Source organism: Haemaphysalis longicornis, unplaced genomic scaffold, assembly GCF_048455015.1.
Source record: "Haemaphysalis longicornis isolate Haplotype H1 unplaced genomic scaffold, Haemaphysalis longicornis Haplotype H1 scaffold_77, whole genome shotgun sequence".
Lineage (NCBI taxonomy): Eukaryota > Metazoa > Arthropoda > Arachnida > Ixodida > Ixodidae > Haemaphysalis > Haemaphysalis longicornis.
The window spans coordinates 379,483-391,353 of NW_027526439.1; the positions used below are offsets into that span (position 1 = coordinate 379,483).

The 11,871-nt window shown below is 45.3% G+C and overlaps 1 protein-coding gene across 1 annotated transcript in view; it reads right to left on the reverse strand.

The window, feature by feature from the left end:
• Positions 1 to 11,650, reverse strand: part of LOC144148107 (uncharacterized) — a 37,815-nt gene extending 26,165 nt beyond the window's left edge. The window contains exons 1-5 of the mRNA XM_077679696.1: positions 11,514 to 11,650; positions 10,659 to 10,923; positions 5,219 to 5,370; positions 2,154 to 2,409; positions 196 to 359 (exon numbers count right to left, since the gene is read on the reverse strand). Of these exons, the coding sequence (XP_077535822.1) occupies positions 196 to 359; positions 2,154 to 2,409; positions 5,219 to 5,370; positions 10,659 to 10,819 (733 nt within the window). The 5' untranslated portion in view covers positions 10,820 to 10,923; positions 11,514 to 11,650. The remainder of the gene's footprint in view (positions 1 to 195; positions 360 to 2,153; positions 2,410 to 5,218; positions 5,371 to 10,658; positions 10,924 to 11,513) is intronic.
• Positions 11,651 to 11,871: the final 221 nt, after the last annotated feature.

Genomic DNA, 11,871 nt, shown 5'->3' on the forward strand with positions numbered 1-11,871 from the left:
GTTGTGTGTATTTCTGTGCGACATTTATTAGTCCTTGATTACCAACTGTTGAAATCGGGAACGTATCCGGAACTTTGAGCACGTAGATATCAGGTAAACGCTTCCGCGGCAAACAAGACGGAAATACCTATTGCAAAAGCGGATGCGTGCTGTTCATGGGAACCACATGAACATCGTTTTGAGACTGTGCCTCACCAGTGAGAATTCCTTTGACCACCACAGGTAGTCTGGTGATGCTCCGCAGCCAGGGAAGAATATCCCAAGTAAGCGACCTGTCGAACTGCTGCCTCAGAAGCTCTAGGCAGTTGTTCTTCTTCTTGTTCAGGTAAGCATAGTTTGTCCCTTCATAGTTCGCTAGGCTGTGAAAAAAATAAATACCAAAAAGTAGTGTTTTTCATACTAACCAAGTAGGCTTAAACAATACCAAACTTCTGGAAGCCTCTCACTCACTCACTCACTCACTCACTCACTCACTCACTCACTCACTCACTCACTCACTCACTCACTCACTCACTCACTCACTCACTCACTCACTCACTCACTCTCACACACGCAGGCAGGCAGGCAGGCAGGCAGGCAGGCAGGCACGCACGCACACGCACGCGCACGCGCACGCACACGCACACGCACACGCACACACACACACACACACACACACACACGCACACGCACACACACACGCACACGCACACGCACACGCACACGCACGCACGCACACACACAAACACACACACACAGACACGCACAGACGGAGGCGTTCGGGAGCATTGAATTTAAAATGCTCAAGCGACGTCCGTGCAGCTAATCGATATGACGGGGATAGCACATGCATTATGAATACACAGAAAAAAAATTCATTGCACGTCATATTAGGATGGGCAATTCCAGTAGCTGGCCGAAGTTAGGTTCGCGGCCTAATGACGTCCCACTTTCCATCTGCACCTTTACGATTTTCAAAATCCGGTGGTTTAAACACTCGTTGGTCCTTATCTCGCTAGGGCGGACGTTGCTCGGAACCGATTCAAATGGGGGCACATTTTTTAGCCTATATCTTCCTAGAAGCTTCGTATTTATTCAGCGGGGGTTTATTCGGGCAGGGGTGTTTTTACTTGCGCTATTTTTACCTAAATGTGTGTTAGTGGGCGCCACAAAAATCTTATAAAACTCGTCCTACACCTGAAGGAAGAATATCTTTGCACGCAGACATAAACAAAGAACGGTTCAGGTTTAACACGGCTAAACCTAATTATACACGTGGAAGCAAAGAATAATCCCACATTGCTTTGCGAACGTTTGTATTCGCGTGACATTTTGCAGCATGGCGTCTAGCTGTATTTACTGAAAGATTGTGTTCTTATTTTCACTTGTGCTGAAGGGCACACAAACACAGCCCAGCCCGCACGCCATCGATGGCGACTATGGACAAAGCCGCCGGCAAAGCAGCGCGTTTGCGCGCGTGCACTGTGGGTTTCTATAGACTGGTTTCTGTAAACTCAGTCAGCGGAGTGGTTTCATAATCAGACGTTAAACTCTTACGTAGTAATGTGGTTCTCTTGCGCTGAACCGCGCGCTGAGACTTCCTAGACGGGGCTAGACGATAAGGCGTATCCGAGGCAGCCCCTTTATCATCGCCTAGTCACGTGATAGGCGAAGCTCCCAGGCGAAGCTCCCAGCAAGCGAAATGATGAGAGGCGCAGCTTGCGCTTTGACGGCTGAAGGTCATGGTGATGCGATGAATGACCTCGAAAGATGCAGCGTAGTAGAGCTTTCGCTCTAAACTAAGGTGCCTCCATTTGAGCTTGGTAATCAAGTAGGCGTTGATTGTAAGCAAACCCTATATAAACGCAAAATGATTTTGCGTTTAAGATTTTTTTTTGCGTTCGTCACAAAATATGCTTGGGACAGTCTTAAACGTTCTTGGAGCTTCTAGATAGCGGTGGAACATCCAGTACATGCACGTGCCCCTGCGTTATTTTATTTTTTCTGGCAAACACGCTTTTCCCACATATTTTACCTGAACGACAATTAGAACTGCCTTTAAATAGGTTCTAGTGCCTCGCCAGCCCCGATTTGCCATTCCGACAGCGTTCCTGAGGGAACGTTACTGAAACAAAAACGAACACGTTGATGAAGCGGAATTAAGAGGAACTCACTCGATGTGCTCTGGGCAAGTGAATCCGTGTTTGATGCTCGAAAGACGTTGCCCGAAGACCGGTATGTCGACGGTGAGCACGATTGCAGTGTAGCCGAGTCTTTCGGCACGAGACACGAAGCTTTCTGTAACCGAGCGGTCCTTAACGACTTCCAGCTGGAGCCACCGAAGGCCGCCGGGTGCAGCGGCCGCCACGTCTTCCATGGAGGTGGAGCTGAGGGCGCTGAGTATCATAACGGTGCCCGCTCTTGCTGCAGCTGCAGTGCAAAATGTACCAGCACAATATGACGATTTGTTCATAATGCTGGTGCCGCATATGCAGAAATTCGAGAGTAATGAATGCGCTAGTTACACAACTTACATCTAAATTATTTCTTAACAAAATGTGCTCAGTTAGATGAGGATAAGCTGATTCTGCACTACGTTTTCAGCAATGAAGCGGCTTTCAAATACACTAGACTGTATGACAGCCAAAGGGATTTTTCGAGCTTCTCAGAGCAACTGCCTGGCTTCGAAGAAACTTTTTCCCGCTGTAGGAATATCAAATTTTCTATTAGCCGGAATTTATTATTTGGGGCCTGAGTATACCGTACAGCATATCCGGTAAGTATATTGGTGTACCCCGTATTCGTTGTGAAAATGATTCGCCTTTTGCGTCCCGACATATCCTTTGTCAATGAATGAGTTTCAGCAGCTTACGGGCAGAAATGATAATTAATTGTGGCGCGCCGCACAGACCGGCTGTGAATTTACCTGAGGTATGAAAGGTGTTTTCTTTCGGTTTTGACAATTTTGAAATGAAAGGGCGGACACTGAAAACAAACGCCTACATCTGAAATATTGCCCTTCAAAGTACTGTGTCGAATATTTTTGCAAAAGCTACACCACAAACATAACTCAGCCTTTTACTCTTAATTAAAAGTGCGAGTGTTTTAAGACCGGCACGCGCATCACGCAGTTAATCCGCGCAACCACAAGTGCAGAACCACACACGCACTTGTGGTTGCGTGGTAGGATGCATCCATTTGAATTAGCATCACGAATATTGAATACTATGACAGTACTTGCAAATAAAAGATGGGTAGGCGTCTTAAGTGCGCCGATACTACAGTCGAACCTCATTAATTCGTAGTCGCATAATTCGAACCAGCGGATAATCCGAACTGGTCTTTTGGTCCCGGCAAAGTGACGTGTATTTGAATGGGGGAACACTCTCGCCAATTCGAAGTTGAAACACGTGCCACGGTTAATTAGAAAAATATTGCCCCTCCGCACAGAATGCGTTTCGTGAAATTCGAAGCCGAAGGCCAAAGTCCAATGCGTCATCAGCTTCCGCGGCTTCCCAAACCTCTAACCGCGTGTTTGCTCCGCGAACAGGGAAGCAGCCGGCATAAGACACACGATCTCGCCTCGCGCGCTTGCTGGGGCGCGATCCTTTTCTCTTTGGAGTGGGCGCTGAATCTTTCTTTTTTTTGCCGCACCTAATTATTGACTGTCCACCGCAAAGGACGTGCAGCACTGTCTATTTTATCGCGCATACGTTTTTAATACTGTTAGCGTGCACTGTACCGCCAATGAGAGACCCCCGCTAGTTTAACTCCGGCTAATTCGAACAGATTTTCTATCCCCTAGGAGTTCGAAGTAACAAGGTTAAAGTGTACTAAAAAGTATATCCATACAGCTTTCTTTGAAAACTTCGCTTTTGGATAACATTTTGTGGCCATTTCAGATTTGACCCATGGCAACGGCGCGTCTAGGGCAGTCAGTTCATCAAGTGAAAAAAAAAAGATACCTGTTTGTAGTGCTATAGTGAAATAATGCATTACTAGAAGATAGAAGCGGATGTTTCTGATACGGTTTTATGGGAAGGCAGTCCCAGAAGGCACAGTGAGTAAGCACTAGAGCCTATTAATAGAATGCTCTAAGTGAAAATCTGACCCAAACAGCTTACTCCCCTCTTTAGCCCAGATGCTCAGGGAACTGCCCTAAAGCGGTAGCAGCCCCATGTGCGAACCCCATACTAGGGCTAAAGATTCTTCAACTGCAGAGCTTCTGGAGAAAGTGTGGTGATAGTTCTTTGTAGCGAAGTTGCGGCATTACATCTGGATGCAATTTGTTCTTTGAAGCCACTTATTTCCAAAAATGTGGTTCATATACCATTTCCATCCTTACTTAGCTTGAATTTTACAGAGCAACAAATAACAAATTGTCACCAGAACACAAAAAATTAGATTCCGAATGTAAAAACAGTGACAGAGGACTGCCTGCTGATTCGTGAATAGGAGGCCCCAAATTTTCCGCGCCACATGTTCAGTCCGTAACCCGTGTACTTATGGAAGCTTGGTCCCCCAAGGAAGTTTGCTCGTGGCTTCTCACTATCTTCCGAACGTAACAATGCAGCTTGGAATTCGCCAGTGCTGTCCATCGATAATCTCACATGTTGTGCCCAACGCGCTGTCTTTTGTTTGCTAAAAAAAGGACGACCGTCCGCAATAGCAATGGTCCTGGTTGGGTCAATGCTGCACGCTACTCAAGTGTAAGTTTGTCAGGTCGGAAGCGCCCCTTCAACGATGACAGCACTAATGCTGAATATACGTAAGGTGTGGAATGACGATCTGATAATTTTGTAGAATAAACATTTGATAGTTTGTTTTGCAGCGCCCGCGAGGTTTCGAAAATTATTGGCACATGAGTTCACAACGCCGTCTTTGCAGCCGTCTTACGTGTTCACCTGACAGTTGATCTGAAAGTTGATCGCCTATATGTCCACTTCAGAAACCAATCTCATACTATCGCAGAAATTTTGATCTACTGTTGTCCCGATGTAGCAGAGGATATTGCAAAAATAAGGTATATTTTTTTCTTTTCATGTTTACTAATGTTCATGTAAGCACATGTTCTTGTTCATTTGTCTCAAGCTTGCTACCATAAATGTCCCGTTCAGTATTTGTTTATTTTATTCCTAGAGGCACCACATCAACAATAGGACTACTTACAAACTACGGGGCCGTTCCTCGGCCTACACGCATTTCGTTAATAAAAAAAAAACTTCAGCAAAAATTTTACCTTTTGCCGTCCCCAGTTCGCCGAGAGGATGTGCCATTTTCTGCAGCGCAGTGGGGGATATTCCTACCGGCATGGAAACAGGCTTTCCGAGCAATGTAAGCTCCGTGTCTATGTTGGAGACGTTCCGCAGGACACGTGGTAGAAGTCGAAGCCTGCCGATAAGCCCTCATTATTAGACCACTTCGTTCATTTGTGACGCGAGTGAGAAAGTAATTCTTGCCATACGGGCTTTTTCTTCAAAAACAAACAAAAAAGAAAAACAAAAATAAAGAATTGGGTGAAGGTTCTTCCGAGGGAATCTCCAAAATGCTAAATACTAATTGGTTGAAATGCCTACATTCTCCGTGGTGATCCTTTATCTGCATTTATCTTGGTTAGAGGAAGGATAAAGACACGGCTACCACCACTGTATTTTGGCGCACGTTACACTTTTGTATAGGGCACTGCATGAATGCTTAGATAAAAAAGGCGAAAATAACACCGTTTAAAAACTATTGTGAACTCATACACATAACCATTTTATTGCCATGGGGCAGACGTTCGGTCAAATGGTGATAAAAGCACTTAGAGTGGAAGCATTACAACGACAGCTACTAGGTTTTTGGCGGAAGGAGATGCTTTGTAATAAATAGGAATATTCAACAACGAGTGTCAGCTGGAACGACGCTTTCAGAGCTGGAATGCCGAGCTTGAAGTCCACGATATACAACAAAATTTTAAACCCCCAATATGATGAATTTCTTAACACCATCTGCAATAAAAGCACGGTTACGGGTTCCCTTCGCAATCATAACGACACTAATTGGAGGCAGCTATGACGAACAATGGATGAGCTTCGTTTTCTAACGTGGAAGAAATAATACAGTTCTAACACAACTTGCTTCCTTGAATTTGATTGAGGAGAAGAAGGTTTATCATAACAAAACAATGTGTTTATTTCATGGTAATTTATTTGTAATAACGTGGAACCACTAGTTAGTTGTGTTTTCACCACAGTTCATGATGTAATGATGAATGCGCGAGGCGCTACTGACGAATAAAAACAGCGTGATATACATTACGATGTCATCGGTGTCGTGCAGTCTTTAAACGTACAGTTACGCGGGAAAGAGTGGGGTACAACACGAACCGCTTCGCGTTTCTCTCAAATACTTGTAATAGGCGTGCTTTCTTCACCTTCATGCGGAATCGCTAAAATGGTGTTACTGCACCAAACCTTGATTCCTTCATACACAGTTCAACCACCCTGCAAATCCTCCTTGATCAATTGGTTCTAGAACTGCAGGCTGGTTTCACATTTCGCTACCCTGTACTGGCCCCCTGGCCCCTGGCTATCCTGTACTGAGGCTGCCTGTGGTCTTTGAGGAAGTTACAATGGGGGAGTTAGGTGATGTGTAGCAGCGCGTACCCAATCCAGCACGATGTCCAGATGGCATCGCAGTTCCATTGATAAAGCTATTGTTCAATGAGCCGCCCGAAGACATTCTACATATTGTGAACCACTCTTTGCGTGTTTCCTGGATTCCTTTTGATTGACGTCTGTCTAAAGTTATCCCCTTGCCTAAAAAACCCTGATTACGATATGCTATCGATAATACATGATCAATGTGCTTAACGTTTATCCTTGTCAAAATTAGAGAGATGATTAAATTGTGCAGAATAGAGAAGTTTTAACAAGTTTTAATATATTGAGCCGTCGGCAGGTGGGCTTCAGACCAGGCTTTTCGATGTAGTCGGCTCGCATAGACCTCGAGAGCCGCCTTCATCTGGCCTGTCAATCTAGAGATGTCGGAGCCCTTGCGACATAAGATGTCGTTAAAGCCTACGATTGCGTGGAACACGGCACCCTTATAGAAAAATTGCGCGATTATCTTTTCCGGAATATATTACGAAAATGTATACGTGGGGTAAGATGTTTTTTATCGGGTCGGAAGTTCTTTATTGGCTAGCACGAAGCCACCTTTTAAAATTCCAATAAATCGGCAGTCCTACCTAAAGGATCAGCCCTGTCTCCTGTGTTATTTAATGTGCTACTTGGAGAAGGTCCCATTATTACGGGAACACAGTCATATTTGTATGATGATGATCTAGCCTTCTTTACCTCGTCAAGAAATTTATATTTGTTGTTCTGGTCACTGCAGTTTTATCTCTCGACCTTAGAACCATAGGTAGACGGGCACTGCCTATCTTTAAATATCGGCAAGTGTGCCGTCTTGGCATTCCCAGTGCAAGACCCTCTTTCAATTTGTCTGACACACGGTCAGAAAATAATAACACAGCTTACTTCTCTGAAATACCGAGTAGGGATGTACGAGAGCAATCTATATTTGCTTACTTATATTGATTGCACTGCGCCTAAAGCGGGGAGAGCAGTCTCACTGTTATAGAGATTTTGCAATAAGAAGTCGGGTATGCCTAGAGACCTGTGCTAAAGCTGTCCCGCCTGTACGGTCACCCTATTCCAGAATTCGGCTCGATACTTTTTCAAGTTTTCCGATTTACAAGCTACGTCCATGGATTACTTTAGAACGACAAGCTTTGCGGTTGTGTTTGGGTTTACCCAAGTACGTCCATATTTGGGTATTGCATTTGGAGGCTTGCATCCTTCCTCTGGTTCCCCGATTCAAGGTGTTGACATTAAAGGCATGCCTCTGTGCAATGAAATTGCCTATTTCCAGGTCGCAAAGGCTCGTCATTCACACCCCACCATTATTTTTGGCCTAGCCATTGCCCAGGTACAAGCGTCCGCAGGTGGTGTTTGTCCAGTCTTTGCTAGCCCTGGTAAATATCAACGTTCTCTCTCTTCTTTAGTTTGAACCACGGAATGCGATGGGTGAAAATCGAGTGTGGCAATATTTTCCCCATCCAATTCCAAATACTTGCTGGGGAGGACGATTTCTGGACTGTTAAGCAACCAGTTTTCGAAGTTTCCGACACATGTGGTTATGCCCACAGACACTTTCGTTGACGACAAAAAAGCTCGTATTGGTATCTTTTCGGCTGCGTTTTCCCTGCGCCTTTCTAATTTTGCCACAATATTCTTGCCAGAAGTTTTGGCGATTGCCCTCGCTCTTTGAAAACTTAGTGAAGAGCATTAGAGAGCGCTCATCGCGACGAATTTCCTTTCAATCCGCTCCGCTCTATGTTCTGCAATCTTTACTCCTGTTCGCCGTACGCTCTCGATGCTCGTATCAGCACATGTAAGAGAATTCATCTGTTCTGGGTTCCAGGGCACAGGGGTATCTACCTTAACGCATCCGCTGATTATCTGGCTGCCATAGCACTGAATGGAACTCTGGCCAATTGGTCCTGTGCCCTCCATCGCCCAAGTTGTTGCATCTAGGTTTTGAAGGTGCAGTTTGGTGCATAGCTTTCACCAGGCAGTATCTCTGGCTGCCCCGACATTGAGCCCCTCCGATACTCGTGGAAGTGTGACGTTGCGCAGTCTCAATTGTGCGAGGTCACAATTAACAGCTTTTGCGGCCGAGTGCCCAATCTGAGTTTCGATTGACCATTTCCTGCTGTCTTTCGGACGGTTCTCCTCTCTCCGAAATTGATACCTGGAGGTTCCCTCCGGTGCATGGGTCTTTCCATGTCTGTTTATAATTTACTGTCACGTTGGAAATCAAGGTTAGGTTTCTTCAACGGGGATATTGCACGCGCTCTTCACGCTTTTATTTCCGGTAAGGTCGTTTAGCCTGTTAAGAAATTCAGGAAGCTCACACTAACGCGTAATACTTGAAGGTACCGAAGCTGTGCGCAACCTTCACAACCATCACGGCGGTTTAAGTCCACGATTGCAGCCGATTTGATTCTTCTTCGCTGCCGCAACGACCTTTACTTCTTCATTGTTGCTATAATTGTGAGCTTCCTTCATCGTTTTGGAACTGATAATAATTGCACATCACCTTGGAGCGGCGTACGCAAGACGTGTATCTTTCGTTACAAGCAAGCGTTGTCACGATTACGGCGAATGCTGGAGTTTTTTGGCCAATTTGGGCCAATCTCCTGAAGTATATATGCTTAGCTCGGCAAAAGTTCGCAGGAGACGCTGGGGGGTCGCCGCTAGGCACGCGCTCACTTGCGAGCGGCATTTACTTGGTATTGTTAACTGCGGACAGCAAATTCTAGCGATTTGCTAAACACCTTCGCTGTTAATAAAATACATCTCGTATTTTCTTTTTCGGTACGTGAAGTATCTATTCCAGCTACAGCACTTTATAATTATTCTTAATTTTTTGGTTCTCGAAATTGTTAACACCACTTTACCAACAATATTCTCAGTTCTATTTTCCTTTAGTTTTAATTCCTAATCCTTTTCTATAATGATACCCAATCTGACTTGGTCAATCCTCCACAGTGGACACGCGCAATGATTTCTCTTTGGCACAACCAACCAACCGACGATATGGGGGCTTCTAGATACATGCTAGTGGAGGAACCACGTCATTGCCCTGTATAGTAGAATGAACAGGCTGTCATGTCTTCCACGCGCCACATCTTCTGCAAGTTTCGTCGCGCAGTGGGCTTTGAACTATGTATATCAACAACAGCTGCGAAATGTGACGGTACATACAGCATCGGCGTATCCGTTTTACGATCCACCACTAAATCTTTGAATTCGCAACATCATGAAGGGTGCTTAGGTGTCCCAGAAGTTTTTAAGGAAAAGTTCAGGCCATTTTCTGCCGTTTTCTCCCAGATCCCAGCTTGAACGAATTTAGGCGGGAAAGGCGAGGCCAATAAACCTTTGGATGGGCGCTAATGCATGATGTCAATAGGATTCGTGATGGTTACATTGTACAATGCTTCATATGAACTTTGTACATTGTACAAATGTGCCGGCGAGCGATTAAAGTATACGATTTTTCCGGTGACCTATAGACGTGGCAAAATGCGCGCCGCTGAACCGTCACCGTGGCGCAGCCGCTGGAGCACAGCATGAATAAGTACTCTGTCATGGGTCAGTATTTTCGTTCAAACAAACTCCAGGCAAAAATCGAAAGTGGGTGTTTGGGCGTGATTTGGACACACGTGATAGATGATAAGGGTGTCAAAATCTAAAAACGTGTCTGTATCCATCTGGTGTGGGAGCCACGTGTCCCACACGTAACTTCTAGTGTGCTTGCTGAGCACGAGGTCGCGGGTTCGATTCCCGGCCACGGCGGCCGCTTTTCTGATGGAGGCGAAAAGCAAAAACGCCCGTGTGTACGAGATTTCGGCGCACGATAAAGATCCCCAGGTGGTCAAAATTAATCCGGAGCCCTCCACTACGGCGCGCCTCATCGCCTGCGTTGCGTCGGCGCGTTAAACCCCACAATCAATCAATCAACTTCTAGTGTGCTAAATTTGGATTTATCGGGAACATGAGAGCAAAGAGTTTTTATGTAAGCGTTGTTTTAAACCCATGCACGTGATAAGAAAGTATCTTGCGCCTTACCTTCTGTATGCTTGTAAATTTTCGGCAACAGTTTGTTGATGATCGGCGCCATCTTGATAGAAACTCTTCGTCACCAAAGGAAGTTTCTGATGCGCCAAACGCTCCACATCATCAACGTTCACTACAATGTCGTCAATGTGACCATTCGAGTGACTCGACATGTTTACAACTTCTGTGTAGATTCCTGCTTTCAATAAGGCTGGAAAAAGATCTTGACGTGCTTTCCTTGTCAAACGCGTTGTTTCTTCCGAAGTTTGCTGCGCACCTGGAGGGAGTATGCAGCCATCGTTACTGGGCGGTCACATTCGGCTACTGTGCTATTATCTCACTAGCACTTGCGTCTGCCTCTCACTCTTTACATAAATTTCGGGGCTTCTTTTCTGGAATCTCGGCTGCCATTCTTGGGATTTGAATATGACGCTTTCAGCGATCACTTATCATGCCCTTACTTTTGAGCTGCACATTTTCTTTTAGTTTATGTAACCCTTTTTTTACTTACGGTAGCTCTCAAGCAATATTTGTAACTTGTGATATCAAAATTTTAAGAACATTTTGATGAAGAGATTCTTCATTGCAAGGCCTTGACTTCGGAATAGGGTAAAAGTTCCGCACAAATGTCTGGATACCCGGCCACAGTAGTCTCGGCTCCGGGGGATTTTATCTACGGCAGCAAATTTACCAAGTTTACAAACCTGGCTTATCCTAAGTAGCACTCATCCCACGCCCTATAGAGAAAGGCTGATTAAAGAAAGGTTTAGTTACTGAAGAAGTAATCTGGGGCTACCGAGATTACCTTCTTCGATCGTCTCACTACATGGTTTATGGACTACAGTTCATAAAAAATTGCAACGGTACCTGGTTGGGCGGAGTTTTACGGGCACGGACAAATAGACAGCTTGCTGGCACTGAATGCAACCTACTGAAACTTCGGCTCAGCCCAGGTGCAATTTATCACCGAGCATGTTTCCAGCGAAACGTTCGCTTTCCTGTTTGCAGGCTTTCATGTGAATAAAGATGGCACGTGTCAACCGCTGTGCACCGGAAGGAAACTGAGGCTTCGAAAAACAAAACCAACAATGCTGCACATATGTCCCGGTTGCGGAGGTGTACCTCTGTACTTAACGCAATTGCGACAGTATTCTAGTGCGTTGTACAGAGATGACAGGCAGGCACGGCATGGAGCAGATTGCCATTCGCATATGATTAGTTGCTA